Here is a 19832-nt window from a genome sequence, read left to right as displayed (position 1 = left end):
TGTGTATTTATTTACTCTTCTGCTTAATTTTCCCTTTTATTTATGTATGCATTATTTATTTATTTATTTTTGCAAATATTATTATTATTATATAAAAAAAATTAAATACATTTATTTTTATTTATTTTATATTTATCTTTAAATATATTTTTTTTACATTTATTTTACCGTTGAATTTCACCCCTTATTTATTTTTTTATTCACACCCTTTAGCACTTTAGCAAGAAACTCACTTTAATTTAAAAACTTCCAAAATGCTGATTTGAACCTCTGAGAGGCTGACCGAGAGACGTCCTCTGCCTGTTTACGTCGTTATTATCTGCCCTGTTGTTACAGCTGACTTCATTCTGAGGTCTTCCTGGTTAAACTCACAGTGAAGCAGTCAAACCAATGACTCCCTCTGTGGTTTAAATAGTCACAAACACCAGCGACTGCGTCTCGATGCAGATCAACAGTAAAACAGCTGACGGGGCAGAAACTGGGCCCTCCGGGGCTCAGTCGATCTCTGTGATCAAACACATTAATGGAAACATTTCAGTGTGACCACGCCGGCCGTCCTCAGCATCGACCCACATTGATTCTCACTAATGTGGTTCCTGTGAAGCCGGTAGAGACTGAATCACTTCCGAGGCCTCGCTATGAGCTCACTGTGGAAGCTCATTGATTGTGGTAAACAGCAGACTAAAGGTAGATAATAGAGCAATGAGCCAGGTGAGGTTTTACTGCTCTGTGGTTCAATGAGACGTGAAAACACCTCAAGATGTTAGAAAACGGCTCCGTTAAACTGACTGAGCAGAATTCTTGTTGTTGTTATGAATGAAACGGTATAAAACTTCATAGAGTTTCAACTGAAGGTGTTATGTGTCTGCAGGTTAGGTTAGTTGTTGACTCTAATTGTTGAATTCTAATGATTGTTGACTCTGTATGCATTTATTTATATCTTTATGACTTTCCCTTTTGAATTTCTCCCTTTATTTATTTCCCCAAACTTCTTTATTGCTAAGCATTAAACTAATGTCACTTTAAAAACAGTAAATGTTTGAGGGTCAGTCTCATAAATAAAATATTAAATATAAATAAAATATTAAACTGAAATACGTCCAGTCGTACCATAGACCTACAACAATGATAAATACTAATGAAAATGTAAACAAAAAAAAAATTCATTTCCACTATTTGTTTTTAAATCCACAGGGAGCCACTGGAGAGGAGCTGCAGAGCTGCAGGTTGCTGACCTCTGCTTTAGTAGAACCAACGCTATGTATGACGTAAGGACGCAGCAGCGCATCAAACCAACGCTGTGTGTGACGTCAGGACGTATCCGACGTCAGTCCCCGCCCCCGGGAGGAACAGTTAGTTTAGACTTTAGAGAGATAAATGCGTCAACTTTACTTTCAGTAGTTTACTGATGTTTCTCCTTCTGCTGAGTGTTGACAGGACATGGTGAGTAACGCAACTCTACTGTGACTCTACTGTGACTCTAGTTAGAGGAAGTTCAGAGGAAACGAAGAGATTTAACACAGAAAACATGAAAGTAGTGCGACAACAGTAGTGACTAGTTCAGCTGTGTGATGACCGGAGTCTGGTCGGGCTGCTGTTTATTTCATATTTATATAACATTTAATAACATGACTGGACATTACATTAACTAGCTGTGTGCAGTAACGTTATTAAAGGAGCTCTGTACTGTGATGTATTCACTTTGTCTCCTGTGATTGCTCCTCTGGTTTCTCCTGTTTCCTCTCAGAGTCTCAGGGGCCAGAGTCTCAGGGGCCAGAGTCTCAGGGGCCAGAGTCTGGGAACTCTGTGTTTATTTATTATTCTATTCATAAGGCTGACCCTCAAACTGGTCTAAAGTCACATTGGTTTAATGCTTAGAAATAAATAGGTTTGGGGAAATAAATTAAAGGTGAAAATCGTGCTGAAATAAATAAATGCATACATTTAAAAAATAAATGCAAAAATAAATAAATGAATATGAAATTAATACAAATAAATTAATTAAAATGAAATTAATACAAATAAAAACATAAATATTAATAAGGGAATTAAATCTGATTTGACTGAATTACAAATTTATACATTGAGATTTATTTCAGTTTAATATTTTATTTTAAAGGACCGACCCTCAAACATTAACTGTTTTAAAGTGACTTTGGTTTAATGCTTAGAAAATAAATAAGTTTGAGGAAATAAATAAGGGGTGAATTTCAGAGGAAAAAATCATGCAGAAATAAATAAATGCATACATTTAGAATTAAATATGAAATAAATAAAAAAATAAGTGCAAAAATAAATAAATGCATACATTTAAAAATAAATAAAAATAACTGCAAAAATAAATAAATTTAAAATTAATAATAATAAATACATAAATACTAATAGGGAAATTAATATAAAGACAATAAAATAAAGCAGCAAATTAAAACAGAAATGTCAATTTATGTCACATTTTATTAATTGATTAATTAATGGCCACATTTATTTTTTATATTATTTTTGCCACATTTAATGACATATTTATTTGTTATTATTTATTTATTTATCACTTTGGCAGGTTGCGTCCTCCATAGCAGTTTGTGCTGCTGTTGGATCATATTGTGTTGGTGTTTCCAATATTTTGTCCACCCACACTGTAAATCATTTAAAGCTGCTTCAACTTAAAAACATGAGTTCCCCTGCTGCCTTTGTAATAAAATATGAGTTCACTGAACAGTTAGTTCAATAAACTTCAGATATTAATTTAAACCAACCACACGCTGACACACATTATAGTTTTTTATTTTATTGATTTATTTATTTTTAATTTTATTAGTTTATTTGACAGCGACGATACATGTAAGTATTGTTATATTTAAATAAAATGAAACTTATTCACTGTATATAAAACTAATTGAAACAACATCTAACACCAACAATAAGAACAACGATAGAAAACGACGATTAAGGACAACAAAAGAGAAAAAAGGTTAATAGAAAGTTAATTTGCACAGTTCACAGGGTCGGTTATTTAATTTGAAACTTTTACCTATGAAGTTCTGAAGTGGTCTGAAAATTAAAAATTAATATAAATGAGGGTAGACTAAATGTTTGGAGCAGCTGTTGTATAGTCATATAATATTATAATATTATATAAAACTTGGTCTTTTCTGCAGTTCAGTCAAAGAAGAGACCCTGAGTCACAGTTTTAATTCATTTATTTATATATATAATATATATTCAGGGAACTTTGCAATTAAAGTGAAGTAACCTCTTGACCCCGCAGTCAAAGACTTCAACACTAATGATGACTAATAAGCATCAGCAGTCGACTTCAACCTCCGTCTGAAAGCAGAAATATGTGGCTCATTTGTCTGAAGGAGGTTATGAAAGATAAACACACAAACACACACACACACACCTTTTCCTTTCATGCTGTTCAGCCTTGAAGTGCACCGGTTACAGCAGAGATCCATTGTTAGTTGTTAAAGAGGAAATCTGTTAACAGACGTTCATTCGCTCTAGGCGCTCCGGAGAGGAGGAGGAGCTCGTCTCCATAGATACCAACAACATTTCCTCCATCAACCATGGAAGAAATAACCTCTGTTGCTGCTTGGTACATGTTGGTTAAGTCCCAGATATGTCAGAAAACCAAACGCCGTCGTGTCTGGGTTCATAACGTCACCCGGCGGCGAGCTGTATTCTGTAATAAACACAAAATAATCACATTGTGCTGTGATTTAATATCAATAAACAGATCAAAATGATGCTGAAATAACTACATAATGATGCTGATCAGTAAAAAGTCTGAACTCATGCTTTGTCAGGTCTGTTACCATGACGACAAGCAGACAACCTTTAAAATGCTTGTTTTCTGAATGGAGTAATTTTACGTGTTATTTTCTTTTTTTCTCGTAAACTTATGACTTTATTCTCGTAATATTACAACTTTTTTTCTTGTAATAATACTTGTTAAATACTTGTTTTTCCCTCAATGTGGCCCTAATACTCTGTAGTACATTGTCTCTTTGGCCCTCACTGCATTAGACTTACAGTGCATCTGGAGAGTATTCACAGCGCTTCACTTTTACCACATTTTGTTATGTTACAGTCTTATTCCAAAATGGATTCAATTAATTTTTTTCCTCAAAATTCGACACACAATACCCCATAATGACAAAGTGAAAAAAGTTTGTTTCAAATTTTTGCTAATTTATTAAAAACAAAGAACGAAAATATAACATGTACATAAGTATTCACAGCCTTTGCTCAATACTTTGTTGAAGCACCTTTGGCAGCAATTACAGCCTCAAGTCTTTTTGAGTATGATGCTACAGGCTTGGCACACCTATTTTTGGGCAGTTTCTCCCATTCTTCTTTGCAGGACCTCTCAAGCTCCATCAGGTTGGATGGGGAGCGTCGGTGCACAGCCATTTTCAGATCTCTCCAGAGATGTTCAATCAGGTTCAAGTCTGAGCTCCGGCTGGGCCACTCAAGGACATTCACAGAGTTGTCCCGAAGCCACTCCGTTGTTATCTTGGCTGTGTGCTCAGGGCCGTTGTCCTGTTGGATGATGAACCTTCACCCCAGTCTGAAGTCCAGAGCACTCTGGAGCAGGTTTTCATCAAGGATGTCTCCATTGCTGCATTCATCTTTCCCTCGATCCTGACTAGACTCCCAGTGCCTGCTGCTGAAAAACATCCCCCACAGCATGACGCTGCCACCACCATGCTTCACTGTAGGCATGGTATTGGCCAGGTGATGAGCGGTGCCTGGTTTCCTCCAGACATGACGCTTGGCATTCAGGCCAAAGAGTTCAATCTTTGTTTCATCAGACCAGAGAATTTTGTTTCTCATGGTCTAAGAGTCCTTCAGGTGCCTTTTGGCAAACTCCAGGCGGGCTGTCATGTGCCTTTTACTGAGGAGTGGCTTCCGTCTGGCCACTCTACCATACCGGCCTGATTGGTGGAGTGCTGCAGAGATGGTTGTCCTTCTGGAAGGTTCTCCTCTCTTCACAGAGCAACGTTGGAGCTCTGTCAGAGTGACCATCGGGTTCTTGGTCACCTCCCTGATTAAGGCCCTTCTCCCCCGATCGCTCAGTTTGGCCGGGCGGCCAGCTCTAGGAAGAGTCCTGGTGGTTCCAAACACTGTGCTCATTGGGACCTTCAATGCTGCAGAAATGTTTCTGTACCCTTCCCCAGATCTGTGCCTCGATACAATCCTGTCTCGGAGGTCTACAGACAATTCCTTGGACTTTGTGGCTTGGTTTGTGCTCTGACATGCACTGTCAACTGTGGGACCTTATATAGACAGGTGTGTGCCTTTCCAAATCATGTCCAATCAACTGAATTTACCACAGGGGGACTCCAATCAAGTTGTAGAAACATCTCAAGAAGTTACCTTCATCACAATGATCAAATGTTTTGTGGCTCCAGACAGATTTCTTTTGATAGTAAAGGTTGCTGACGTCTGGGTTAAACTTTCAAAACTACTAGAATCTGAATTGAATGCGTTGACGTGAATACTGCAGCAGCACAAGCTTAAATACAGATGTTAAATGATGTTATGTTATGTGTTGTTATGTTAAATCTTATTAAGAGCACTCTAATACATGCATCATTTAATTATCATCTGTTACGCATAAAAGAAAATGTTTAATAAACCATGTTGATCTGATCTCAGGTGAACTGTCTGTTTCCCGTCTCAGAGTGAAGATGAGTGAGGATGCGTTCGAGGTCCCGGCGAGGACCGAGTACCGCTACCTGGTGCAGGAGGAGGACGAGGACGAGGTGCAGTACGTCCGTCACAGGCACTACATCAGCCCCCTGCTGGTGCTCTCCAGACGCTGCATCGTCCTCATCTGCCTCGGCGTCTTCGCTCTGCTCTCCCTCGCCACCTTCTTGGGATACGTCGCCCAGACGCTGCCGCCGGGCCTCGCCCAGGTGACGACGGACTGCGGAGAGTTCAGAGGAAGACACGTGAGTTTAGACATCTTTATGTACGGTCCGTCAACTGGACATGTGGACAACTGGACAAGAGAAATACAAATCACCATAAATATAAGACATACAAAATAATATTTTTTTATTTTTATTTTCAAAATATGTTAATACTTTATTCTGTTACAGGGTGTAAAAGATTTATAAGAGAAATATGAATATCAGTACATGGCAAAAAATATATAGTTTTTACAAAAAACAATCTTCTGTTGACCCATCGAAAACAACAAAATTCAAGGAAAACAAAAACCATTCTTTCAGCCTCAAGTTTCCAATCACAGTTTAATCAAATCTATTATGGATAGCTCAAATTAAGTTGACCTATAACAAAATGGACCGTGTCATGAAAATATTGATTTATTTATTATTTCATTATTTATTTCATTATTTATTTATTTATAATTTCATTATTCTATTTATTTATTTATTTATTATTTCAATATTTATTTATTTATTCATTTATTATTTCATTATTTTATTTATTTGTTTATTTATTATTTTAATATTTTATTTAGTATTTCATTATTTTATTTATTTATTATTTTATTTATTTATTTATTAATTAATTAATTATTTTATTTATTTATTTATTTATCCATTCATTATTTTAATATTGTATTTCCGAGGCACTGAGCTGCTCGGTGCTACACAAAGTGTGGAATTCAGTATGAAATCTCTGCTATAATTATTATCTTAAAGCAGATTCATGCATCACTTTTATATTTAGTTTTTCTTTTAACTTCCTCATGATGATGTTTCCTTTAAAGGAAAGTTGGATGTTATTTTTTTTTATAGCTTCAACCATCATTCCTCTCAGTGATGATAACAATTTACACATCGTGTTTATATCACAGATATACAGTTGATACAGAAACACCAGCAGACACCAGCCGTCGATCTAAAATCTAAACTAGAGAAGTAAACTCTCTGTTAGTGTTCCTGCCTCGACCCGTTTATTTAACGTCACTCTTAAATCCTTCTCTCTCAGAAAAATGGAGCCTACTCCTTTAAGGGCATGCCCTACGCCGCTCCTCCTGTCGGTAACCTGCGTTGGGCGCCTCCGGCCGAACCGGCGTGCAGGGGCGTGACGGCCGACGCGGGGCGCTTCCGCAGCATGTGCCCTCAGGTGCGCCCGATGTCGAGCACGGGGAGGGTGATGGGCCAGGAGGATTGCCTCTTCATCAACGTGTGGACGCCCACGCTGCGGCCGGACGCCAAGCTGCCCGTCATGGTCTGGATCCACGGAGGATACCTGCACATGCTCAGCGGAGGAGAGCCGGGCTACTCGCCCACGGAGCAGCTCGCCGCCGACACGGGAGTGGTCTACGTGAGCTTCAACTACAGACTCAACGCCTTCGGCTTCCTGGCGCTGGAGATGCTGAGAGAAGGTTCTCCAAAGAACACCTCAGGTCAGTCTGTGATACACACACACAGTATACAAGTAAGTAATATTACATATCTGGAGGTCAGAGGTCAAGGGACCCCTTTGAAAATGGCCATGACAGTTATTTCTCGCCAAAATTTAGTGTAAGTTTGGAGCGTTATTTAACCAGACTTTTTTCGGATATTTTTCAGACTTTTTATTAGACATTACTCTGACTTTTTTTCAGACATTTTCAGACTATTTGGGATTTCAGACTTTTTTTAAAAACTTTTTAAAATAAAAAAAAATGTAGTGTAAGTTTTTTAACATTTTCCAGAATTTTTTTGGGATATTTTTCTGATATTTTTAAAAAAATTTCTGACTTTTTTGCAAAAATCTTTTGGACATTTTAAATTTTGTTTTAAATATAAAAAAAATTAAATGTAAGTTTGGAGCGTTATTTAACCTCCTTCATAACAAGTTAGTATGACATGGTTGGTACCGATGGATTCTTTAGGTTTACTAGTTTACTATGATGACAGTATCTTCACTCTCGCTTTAAAGCTGAGCCCGCTACAACCTCCGTCAAATCGATGGCGGCCCGTTAGTTTCTGAGGAGGTTAATTAAAAATTGCAATTTGCGTTGCGTGCTAAAGAAATTAGTGGTGTTGAAACAAATTTGTGTTAACTGTGACAGCCCTACTAATGATGTAAATTTCCCATTCCCACATTGGGCCTGATATATACCGTGCATCTCTAGAATAAACAGTTCTTTAGATGCTCGGTTAAAAACACAACTCGGGTTGAAGAAGTTGAAGAAGTAGATCTAGTTGTTGTGCAGCTCCAGGAAGCTTTTAATAGCTTCTATGTGATTGTTGCACCATGTTGTGAGTTAAAGAAGTTCTAATGGATATAGCGGCTGTTTACCTCTTCAGCAGCCTGCTGAAATATTTACATTGTTCTCCCGGTCTGATTGAATGCCGAGGAGTCTTTACGTTCCCATTAAGATGTGAATACTTAATGAGCGTTAATGTGAGTTCCTCTCACTGTGGGACACAAATTAACGTGTTTGGGAGTCAAACTGGGTGATTTCTGTTACGTAATCCAGCGCCGCCCGCTGTGACCTTGATGTGAAACGACCCGTTAAATGAGAAGACACGGTGGGGGCACGAGTCCTTTTCATCTTCCAGAAGCTTCTCTCACATTTCTAATTGTGAACCCTCCTGATTCCATGGCCCATTTCCTCACTCCCTCTCCGCTTGAAAAAGAGTTAAATTTAGTTCAGGCTGAGAGCGAGCGGCGAGCTGGTTTTGTTTCTGACGGAGGAAATGGGACGGCGGAAACAAGGTCACGTCAACGCAGGTTCTCCTCGTTAATCGATCCCTCCCCTCCTCTCCTCTCCTCTCCTCTCCTCTCCACAGGGAACTACGGCTTCATGGACCAGATCGCAGCTCTGAAGTGGGTCCAGAGGAACATCCACGTGTTCGGAGGAGATCCTGGGAAAGTCACTATATTTGGACAGAGCTCAGGTAGATGAAATGTGTTGCCGGGTCCTGCTGTGATAAATACAGTCTGTCAGACCGGCTGTAAAGGTTTTGATATTTTCCAACAGCACCAGTAAATCAAAGGTTGGCTGTGATCAAACGGAACATTTTCAGAGGCTCTACCTGAACTCTGAAGGCCACAGAGGAAATGAAATTAGCTGCACATGTTTCCTTCACGTGTCTTTGAGATCAATTGGCTACAATCTCTGCAAATATGACAACAAAAAGTTGGAGGAAATGTAATATCAAGAAGGTCACGTACTTTGTTGCTCGACCAGGTCAGACCTCCTTTCATTCTCTGGCTTTCCAACTGTTGATTTCACTCATCCACGTCCCAGAAAGCAACGCACAGCTGGTTACGACAGCCGTTTAGCTCAGATCAGTTAGTTAAAATTAGGACTGTCAATTCATTAAATCACACAAATCAATCCCACATTTTTTATCTGTTCAAAATGTACCTTAGAGTTAGATTTGTCAAGTATTTAATACTCTTATCAAAATGGGAGTGGTCAAATATGAGAGCTAGAAACCACTGTGGAGAAGTTAGAGGAAGTAGTAACTACGTTCGGTTTTCAAAATAAGATGTAAAAAAGCAAAAATATGTCTGAAATTTGTTTTAAAAAAGGCTGAAATATGTCTGAAAAAAGGCAGAAGAAATTCCAAAGTATGTCTGTCTGAAATATGGCCCAAAAAGTGTCCCAAAAAAAGGCTGAAATATGTCAGAAAAAGTTAGCAGGAAACGTTATCGTATCGCGGTAACGTGCGGTCGAGCCGGCCGTCGCTCTCATCTCCGTGGTCAAATGGACTTATTTTTAGGACATTTTTCAGACATTTTATCAGAGTTTTTTCAGGACATATGTAAGACTTTTTTTCTGCCTTTCTTCGGCCTACTTTTGTATATTTATTGGACATTTTCAGAAATTTCTTTGATCAGTTTTCTGACATTTTAAGGACATTTTTCAGATTTTTTGGGGATATATGTCGGCCTTTCTTCAGCCTTTTTCAGACGTATTTTCGGACATGTTTAGAACATTTTTTGGATTTGTTGTTTGACATACACTCACCGGCCACTTTATTAGGCACACCTTGCTAGTACCGGGTGGTCTTCATCTGCTTCAAGGTTGGACGTGTTGTGCGTTCAGAGATGCTATTCTGCATACCTTGGTTGTAACGAGTGGTTATTTGAGTTACTGTTGCCTTTCTATCATCTCCAACCACTCTGCCCATTCTCCTCTGACCTCTGACATCTACAAGGCATTTCCATCCGCACAACCCCCGCTCACTGGATCTGTTCTCTTGTTGGGACCATTCTCTGTAAACCCTAGAGATGGTTGTGGTGAAAATCCCAGTAGATCAGCAGTTTAATACTCAGACCAGCCCGTCTGGCACCAACAACCATACCACGTTCAAAGTCACTTAGATCCCCTTTCTTCCCCATTCTGATGCTCGGTTTGAACTTCAGCAAGTCGTCTTCACCACGTCTAGATGACGTAATGCATTGAGCTGCTGCCATGTGATTGGCTGATTAGCTATTTGTGTTAACAAGCAATTGAACAAGTCTGCCTAATAAAGTGGCTGGTGAGTGTATGTCAGACTCTTCTTCTGCCAAAAGAACAAAGTATAAAACGTTGGAGGGTCGTCGTGGATACGACCTGCACCTTTTTTGGGTTGCTGGATAATCAATAATTCCTGCCAATGATCCTGATATATCTGACTTCAGGACGTCTCTGACTACCTACATGCTGAAAATCAAACATTTTTACTGGATTTATTTAGAGATTTAACAAAGTAAAAGTCCCTAGAAGTGTATGATTCAACATTTCTCCGTGGTCTAGTGTCAAAAAAGTTAACAACAATCACAATATATTTATAATAGAATAGATTTGATTTAGAATCGGCGCCCCATGCCGTGATGTATTTCGTGGATCATCCCAGCCTTATCAAAGACACTTGCTGGGTTATTTATTAGTCAACACGCCAAACTAAAATAGTCAGAACCAACACTGACTGTCTGACTCTTGTCTGTCCTCTGTCCTCTGTCCTCTGTGAAAGGTGGGACCTCAGTGTGGACCATGATGACGTCTCCGCTGGCGAAGGGTCTCTTCCGCGCGGCGGTGGACATGAGCGGCTCGTACGTCTACAACGCCACGCTGGAGCGGGCCGAGTCCGACAACCTGGTGTTCCTGAAGAAGACGGGCTGCAGAGACCGGAGCTGCCTCAGACGTCTGTCCATCAGACAGGTCTTACAGGTAGGAGACGGACCTTGGCAGAGTTCTGGAGAAAGTAAAGTAGTAAAAATACTCACTCTCTCTTTTTTAATATTCACTTCAATATCAGAGGATTTCATAAAATATCTGATCCACAGATCATCTTTACGATATAATGAGACATTTTGACGGATTATAATGTCCAAAGCACCGAATGAAATCATTTTTACTGTGATATTTAATGAAGGAAGTGGACACTAAACTTATTTTTTTTAACCGTGAAACTCCAGAAGCTGAACTCTGCAGCCGTAACTTAACAGACGTATTCCACATCCTCCCTCCGTGAGCACCATTAAGATTTATTAAATAAAAGATCTTCATTCTCATCTTCATTTAAAAAAGATCTTCCATTCATGTCCCTCCATAACCTCAGGAGGAGCTATGAATAATGTATGTTATGAAATGAAATAACGTCCAGTCGGTAAAGAGGACGGCTGGACTTTAATACGTGGAACAGACTGTTATTAGCTTTATTAAAATATCACGTTAAACTTCCCCAGCTGCCACTCAGCTTTTATTTTTTGCATTCTCTTGTTTTAATTTGAGATACTTGGCTTTTTTTCTTTATTTGTTCCTTAGAATAAGTGACATTTTTGATGGTTAATTCTTGATTTAAGAAGTAGAGTGTTCTCTACTTTTGCAGTCAGGTGTATTTCTGATTTATTCTATAAATCTGGAGTTATTCTAGATTTTCTTCTTGTCAACAAATCCTGAAAAGACCCAAAACCAACCATTAAAAACTAGGGCTGTCAATCGATTAAAATATTTAATTGCAATTAATCATATGGTTGTCCACAGTTAATCACGATTAATCAAATGTTTTATCTGTTCTAAATGAACCTTAAAGGAGATTAGTCCAGTATTTAATCCTCTTATCAACATGGGAGTGGACAAATATGCTGCTTTATGTAAATGTATGTATATATTTATTATTGTAAATCAATTAACAACACAAATCAATGACAGATATTGATCCAGAAACCCTCACAGGTACTGCATTTAGCATCAAACAATATGCTCCAATCATAACATGGCAAACTGCAACCCAACAGGCAACAACAGCTGTCAGTGTGTCAGTGTATTAACTTGACTATGACTTGCCCCAAACTGCATGTGATGATCATAAAGTGGGCATGTCTGTAAAGGGGAGACTCGTGGGTACCCATAGAACCCATTTACATTCACTGATCTGGAGGTCAGAGGTCAAGGGACCCCTTTGAAAATGGACATGACAGTTTTTCCTCGCCAACATTTAGCGAAAGATTGGAGCGTTATTTAACCTCCTTCATGACCAGCTAGTCTGACCTGGTTGGTACCGATGGATTCATCAGGTTTTATAGTCTCATACTGTATGATACCAGTATCGGACTTTTGTTATGCCTTTTTTTCTGACATTTTTCCAACAATCTTTGGACGTTGTTTTGGACATTTTCAGACTTTTTTTTAAAGACGTTTTTCAGATATTTATCAAAAGTCAAACTGCCCCCCCCCCCACCAGGCCATCCCGTGGCAGGAGTACCCGTCCTGGGCAGCAGATGACTTGGTGGAGCTCCCCGTCAGAGGGCTCTTTGTCGGCCCGGTGGCCGTGGTGGACGGATACGTCCTCGAAGCTCCACCCTTTGAGGTGTGGGAGAAGAAAGCAGAGCACAGTGACGTTCCTTTAGTCGTCGGGACGACGGAGCAGGAGGTGGACTTCAGGTGAGAGCTCACCTGGTTCAGGTTCATCATCACCGTCAGCTGCTGTCTGTGTGTCTAACCGTCCTCTCCTCTGTCTCTTCTTCAGCCCTCCAGCTGCAAACATCTCCATGTGGACCTGGGGGGACTACCGCTGGTTCGTTACAGGTAACAGCTGCTCTGTTAATGATGTTTCACACCTGGTCAACAGGTAAATAAGAAATTATTAATCAGGGTTGTGTGATATGATTAGGACTGAGGACTTTTCTTTAATTAAATTAATAGCAATTTTATTAATTTATTTAATTTTTTATTTTCTTATCTGTTTATTATTGTTATCATTATTATTTATTTATTTTATTTATATATTTTTTTTTATCTGTTTTATTATTTAATCAATTTCATTAATTTCATAAAAATTTGTGAGACAAGTAGTCAATTTAATTTTAATTTATTAATTATAAGTAGTAGTAGTGGTATTTTATTTTTTCAATTAATGTTTTATATTATGTTATTTAGTAATAATAATAATAAATAATAATAATTTAATAATTTCCGATGCATATCTTTGAATGATTTTTCACACCTGGTCAACAAGTAAATAAGAAATTATCAATCAGGGTTATTTGATAATATACACTGTAAGGAGGACTTTTCTTTTATTAAATTAATAGCAATTTTATTAATTTCTTTTATTTATATATTTTATTTTCTTATCTGTTTATTATTTAATTAATTTAATAAACTTTTGTGAGAAATGTAGTCAATTTAATTTATTATTATTATTATTATAATTATTTTATTTTTTCAATCCATGTTTTACATTATGTAATTTAGTAATAATAAATAACAATAATTATAGTAATAATAATAAATAATAATGATCTAATAATTTCCAATGCATATTTTAAAATCAATACATTTTTATCACACTGATCTTAAATTTGGGATTGTAAAGATAAAATGACCCAATCAAATGTAATGTTTTGAGGCATAATTTATTATTTTATCCCCTCGTCCTCCTCCTGGCAAATTAAAATGTTGAGATAAAAACATCAATATAAATACATAAAGGCAAATAAACCATAATAAAAAGCATTGAGACCGTTGGATTTCAAGTTTTTAGGACATTTAACTAAACGTAGATTAAATGTGTATGCTCTTATCTGGACTGTCTTTAAACCAGATCACATAATCCTGTTTATAAATAGTGTGCAGTAAACCAGTGTGTTCATGTTTAGCATGTTATGCTAAGCTAACATGAACAGAAAGTTGCTGAATATTTAATGAACACTGTGTGCTGTGATTGTAGTTTGTAGACATGGGAGCAGTTTTTCCCTTTTAGAGCTAATGAAGAGTCATTAAATTTAGATATTTACTCAACAAGGACTCACAGCTTCTCTTGTCTCCTCCACACAGATAAACTTCAGTCCTTCAGTGAGAATCTGCCCAGAGGGGCGTTGGAGCTGTACCCGAGCTCCGACCTCTGCCCCACCACGGACCGCTGTCCGGAGAGGGCCTACACCACCATGGTGTCCGACGTCAGGGTCACCTGTCCCAACAACGACCTGGCCTGGAGGGCTGCAGGTACACGCACAAAGATTTCCACATGTACTGTAGAGCACATCAAGTTCATTTATACAGCACCAAAATCACAAATTCAACCACCTCTGTTGACGGCCAAAAACCAAGATGGTGACGGCTAAAAACCAAGATGGTGACGGCCAAAAACCAAGATGGTGAAGGCTAAAAACCAAGATGGTGACGGCTAAAAACCAAGATGGTGACGGCTAAAAACCAAGATGGTTACGGCTAAAAACCAAGATGGTTACGACTAAAAACCAAGATGGCGACGGCTAAAAACCAAGATGGTTACGGCTAAAAACCAAGATGGTTACGACTAAAAACCAAGATGGTTACGGCTAAAAACCAAGATGGCGACGGCTAAAAACCAAGATGGTGACGGCTAAAAACCAAGATAGTGACGGCTAAAAACCAAGATGGCGACGGCTAAAAACCAAGATGGTTACGGTAAAAACCAAGATGGCGACGGCTAAAAACCAAGATGGTGACGGCCAAAAACCAAGATGGTTACGGCTAAAAACCAAGATGGCGACGGCTAAAAACCAAGATGGTGACGGCTAAAAACCAAGATAGTGACGGCTAAAAACCAAGATGGCGACAGCTAAAAACCAAGATAGTGACGGCTAAAAACCAAGATGGCGATGGCTAAAAACCAAGATGGCGACGGCTAAAAACCAAGATAGTGACGGCTAAAAACCAAGATAGTGACGGCTAAAAACCAAGATGGCGATGGCTAAAAACCAAGATGGCGACGGCCAAAAACCAAGATAGTGACGGCTAAAAACCAAGATGGCGATGGCTAAAAACCAAGATGGCGACGGCTAAAAACCAAGATAGTGACGGCTAAAAACCAAGATAGTGACGGCTAAAAACCAAGATGGCGATGGCTAAAAACCAAGATGGCGACGGCTAAAAACCAAGATGGTGACGGCCAAAAACCAAGATGGTGACGGCTAAAAACCAAGATGGTTACGGCCAAAAAACAAGATGGTTACGGCTAAAAACCAAGATGGCGACGGCTAAAAACCAAGATAGTGACGGCTAAAAACCAAGATGGCGACGGCTAAAAACCAAGATGGCGACGGCTAAAAACCAAGATGGCGACGGCTAAAAACCAAGATGGCGACGGCCAAAAACCAAGATGGTGACGGCCAAAAACCAAGATTGCGTCGGCCAAAACCCAACATGGCGACGGCCAAAATGCCGAACTACAGATGTGGACCATAATAGCACATAATAGCACCAATAAAACAAGCATATTTGTGTCCACTACTCAGAAAAAAAAGTAAAAAAAAAAAAAAAAAGTGTCAGAAAAAAATGTCAAAAATATCTGAAAAAAGTAAAAAAAAAAAAAAGTAAAAAAATGTCAGAAAAAAAAGTTAAAGAAAAATGTCTGAAAAAAAGTTTAAAAAAAAAAAAAAAGTCAGAAAATATGTCAGAAAAATTTCGGAAAAAAGTAAAAAAAAAGTTAAAAAAAAAAAAAAATTCTGAAAAAAAGTTTAAAAAAGTAAAAGAAGTCAGAAAAATGTCTGAAAAAAGTAAAAAAAAAAAAAAGTAAAAAAATGTCCGAAAAAAAAGTTTAAAAAAAAAATGTATTAAAAAAAGTTTAAAAAAGTAAAAAGAGTCAGAAAAATGTCTGAAAAAAGTAAAAAAAAAAAAGTAAAAAAAGTCCGAAAAAAAGTTAAAAAAAAATGTCAGAAAAAAAGTTAAAAAAAAAAAAAAAGTCAGAAAAAATGTCAGAAAAAAAAGTTTAAAAAAAAAATGTCTGAAAAAAAGTTTAAAAAAGTAAAAAGAGTCAGAAAAATGTCTGAAAAAAGTAAAAAAAAAAAAAAAGTAAAAAAAAATGTCAGAAAAAATGTCTGAAAAAAGTAAAAAAAAAAAAAGTAAAAAAATGTCCGAAAAAAAGTTAAAAAAAAAAAAAAAAGTCAGAAAAAATGTCTGAAAAAAAGTTTAAAAAAAAAAAAAAAAAAAAGTCAGAAAATATGTCAGAAAAATTTCGGAAAAAAGTAAAAAAAAAAGTAAAATTTTTTTTTCGAAAATGTTCAAAAAAAAGTTTAAAAAAAAAATGTCTGAAAAAAAGTTTAAAAAAGTAAAAAGAGTCAGAAAAATGTCTGAAAAAAGTAAAAAAAAAAATGTCAGAAAAAATGTCTGGAAAAAAAGTTAAAAAAAGTAAAAGGAGTCAGAAAAATGTCTGAAAAAAGTAAAAGTAAAAAAATGTCAGAAAAAAAAGTTTAAAAAAAAAATGTCTGAAAAAAAGTTTAAAAAAGTAAAAAGAGTCAGAAAAATGTCTGAAAAAAGTAAAAAAAAAGTCAGAAGAATTTCGGAAAAACAGTAAAAAAAAAGGTTAAAAATGTTTTTCGAAAATGTCAGAAAAAAAGTAAAAAAAAAAAAAAAAAAAGAGTCAGATAAAAATGTCAGAAAAAATGTCAGAAAAAATGTCTGAAAAAATATCTGAAAAATGTGCAAAAATATCTGAAAAAAAGTAAAAAAAAAAGTAAAAAAATGTCTGAAAAAAAAGTAAAAAAAAAAAAAATGTCTGAAAAAAAGTTTAAAAAAGTAAAAAGAGTCAGAAAAAAGTCAGAAAAAAGTAAAAAAAAAAAAAAAAAAAGTAAAAAAATGTCTGAAAAAAAGTTTTAAAAAAAAAAAAAGTCAGAAAAATTTCGGAAAAAAAGTTAAAAAAAAAAAAGTTAAAAACGTTTTTCGAAAATGTCAGAAAAAAAAGTAAAAAGTAAAAAAAAAAAAAAATGTCTGATAAAAAGTTGAAAAAAGTCAGAAAAAATGTCCTTAAAATTCCCGAAAGCAAGTACAGTATATCTCCTGAATACAGGCCGACAGCATACAGCCAATGGGTGTATTAGAAGATAATAAAAGTGATGAATTACAGCCATTATCTCCATTATTTAACCGCATACAGCTAGCAGGAAGCTGGCAGAACCAGTTGTGTCATATGAGCGTGCAGGGCGGGGCGGTCCCGTGGGTCTGATGACCTCTGATGTTCATTATGGCGAGGAAAATAACTTTAGATTCAGATATTAGTTCATTTTACGTCTTTTAGGACATCCTGATTCAAATGAGGATATTTAAGTGTTCCTACTGGGAAGTTGATTCATTAATTAAAGAAAAAAAGGCTGAAAAAAGTTTTAAAAAAAGTTTAAAGAATGTTGAAAAATGTCCAAAAGAGTTTTAAAAACTGTAAGACTTCAGAAAGACCTGATTGTACAGATAAGTACCAGTGTTTGTTTTAATGTGAAGACCTGATACGATGACATTTCTTCCCGTGTGCAGCGGCCCTCGACAGTCCCGTGTATCGATACGTGGTGACGTACACGCCGTCGGGACCCGTCAACATGTCCACCGACCTGCTGCAGTTCCCCAGCCGCTTCTCCTTCCACGGTCTGGACGCCGTGACGTTCTTCGGCAGGCTGGAGTCCGTCCTGGGGAAACCTCTCTCTGACGGAGACAAGAGCTTCCAGGAGCTCATCACACGCCACCTCGTCACCTTCGCCAAAACAGGTGAAGACGCTTCCCGGTGCTGTGCTTGTGTTAACTTCTGTGTTTCGCATTGAACACGAGGCTGTGACTAATCACTGACGACACTCCTCTTCCATCTCGCAGGTAAGATGGAGAACGAGTGGCCAGAATACCCAGCAGCCACTGCTCTCCTGTCCGACCGGCTGACGGCGGTCCAGAACTACTCGGCCGCTCGCTGTCAGCTGTGGAAGGAGAACGGCCTGTACGCGTACGCTTGGGCCAACTGACTGCAGACCGGAGAGAGCGCCACGTTATTACATCACTAGACTTTATTAAAGTCACTGCTTTGTAACAGCGAGGTGACCTCATGTAGCCACACCTCCGTCTCTGAAGAGTCTGAACACACCGGAAGTCTTGTTGGTTTGAAGTTGCGTTCGAGTTCTCGGTAGCGTTATGTTACTGTTATGAAATATTACCACTAAATATCTCCAGAACTAACAACGGTTAGTTCACCCAAACAACTAAAAAAACATTTTGTTTTCACATCTGTCTCCACACCAGAAAAGTGCCTTTCCAGATGTTCTGGCTATTCTAACAGTTTTCATTAGAGCTGTTTTATAATGTAGAAATAGTTTTGGATCAACACCACCAGAAGTGAGTGAGAAAGTGTTTTTTATTTTGTAATTTGGGTGAAGTGATCCTTTAAGCAGCTGGAGGTCCGGCTGCACAGCGCTGACGTTACTACATCAAACTGGGAGTTGAGTGAAGGAGGTTGAAGGATGCCTGTAGACCAAAGTGATTGACCATAGAAATAGAATAGGAGTAGAACAGACTTTACCATTCAGATCACTGTAGCAGGATGGTCAGAGCGGCGGATGTTTTTTATGTAATTTACGTGTACTGTTTGCGATGGATGTAAGAGAACACTTCCGTATAAACCACACTTGCCAACCTTGAGACCTAAAAAAAAGGGAGGATTTCAAAACTTGAAAAAAATGAAGAGTTTCAGAGACTTTGTTTCCTACGTTCTGGTGACTTTTAAACAAAAGTAACTCAGGAATTTTCAGGAAAGAAAGCTGAATAATTCTTTGGGCGCTGCACGCTGTGATGTGCGGCGAGTGCAGCTCTAGCCATGTTGTGTCTCGAGCATCTTCTCTACCGGGAGACGACGTAGGTGTAGCTCTATTGTCGTCCAAGTGGAAACAGTAGAGATTATACACACTGTAGAGCAACAGAAACAGGTTTGGACCTAGTCAAATGACCACAGCAAACAGTTTAATGTCCCTTCTACTCCTATTCTATTTCTATGTGATTGACAGTTTGCTGTACAATTAAAGATAAAGAGAATCAGGATTTATGAGGAAAGAAAAATAGAGTTATTTTATACGTCAGGTCAGTGTGAAATGTGAAGTTTCAACACAACCAGTTCAGTTTCCTGCCAGGTAAAGTTGAGTTAGTGAATTCAGGGAGGTGGTTTCAGTGAGAAGGGAAGGTGAGATAGATCAGTAGCGATGGATGTGTTTTAACCTGTGGATGTGTCGGTGAACTTGTGAAGTCCTGCTGTTTGCACTGATTCATAACCTCGATGCTTGGCCACTAAGTCTTTGCACTTTGCTGTGAACATGTTTTATTACGTGAATATTTCATTGCACTCACACTTATAGTTGGAGCCGACCTGTTGTTTACCTTTTTGTTCCAGATGTTAATGAAGCCAACAGTGAGTTTAAATTCACAAATATACACCCATCTTTGAACTAAATCGTGTGAGTTCTGTATTACTTGTTTTATGCTTTTCAAACAGTAATTAAGCTCGTTGTAATGAGCTTTGTTTTGTGTTGATGCTCTTTATATGCTCAATAAATTGACACAAGACACGAGTAACAAGGAAACTGGATTCAGTAAAGACTGTCAGATTAGTTATATCTTGCTTGAAGAAGCAAAGTCTCACCAG

At 37.7% G+C, this 19832-nt stretch overlaps 1 protein-coding gene across 2 annotated transcripts; it reads left to right on the top strand.

Moving 5' to 3' along the window:
* Nucleotides 1–1291: 1291 nt before the first annotated feature.
* Nucleotides 1292–19758, top strand: si:ch211-71n6.4 (para-nitrobenzyl esterase). Of its 2 annotated transcripts, none has more exons than XM_037793770.1 (10): nucleotides 1292–1443; nucleotides 5687–5957; nucleotides 6967–7387; nucleotides 8763–8870; nucleotides 10938–11134; nucleotides 12651–12850; nucleotides 12936–12994; nucleotides 14246–14413; nucleotides 17696–17923; nucleotides 18026–19758. In XM_037793770.1, exons 2-10 carry the CDS (start codon nucleotides 5694–5696, stop codon nucleotides 18166–18168), a joined length of 1788 nt encoding a protein of 595 aa, XP_037649698.1. In that variant the 5' UTR covers nucleotides 1292–1443; nucleotides 5687–5693; the 3' UTR covers nucleotides 18169–19758. The 2 variants fall into 2 exon arrangements, with proteins under 2 accessions (XP_037649698.1, XP_037649710.1); XM_037793782.1 differs by having other exon boundaries at nucleotides 1318–1443; nucleotides 5662–5957.
* Nucleotides 19759–19832: the final 74 nt, after the last annotated feature.

The sequence above is a fragment of the Sebastes umbrosus genome, chromosome 2 (genome assembly GCF_015220745.1).
Source record: "Sebastes umbrosus isolate fSebUmb1 chromosome 2, fSebUmb1.pri, whole genome shotgun sequence".
Lineage (NCBI taxonomy): Eukaryota > Metazoa > Chordata > Actinopteri > Perciformes > Sebastidae > Sebastes > Sebastes umbrosus.
Note: the sequence above shows the minus strand (reverse complement) of the source record. Positions and strands in the feature narration are given on the sequence as shown.

What these genes read in the sequence shown, in the direction of transcription:
- si:ch211-71n6.4 (XM_037793770.1), top strand. Translation starts at nt 5,694, where the DNA reads ATGAGTGAGGATGCGTTCGAGGTCCCGGCGAGGACCGAGTACCGCTAC. An exon ending in TTCTCCAAAGAACACCTCAG is followed by an intron (nt 7,388 to 8,762) that starts GTCAGTCTGTGA and finishes TCCTCTCCACAG; the next exon opens with GGAACTACGGCTTCATGGAC. An exon ending in CCATCAGACAGGTCTTACAG is followed by an intron (nt 11,135 to 12,650) that starts GTAGGAGACGGA and finishes CCCCCCCACCAG; the next exon opens with GCCATCCCGTGGCAGGAGTA.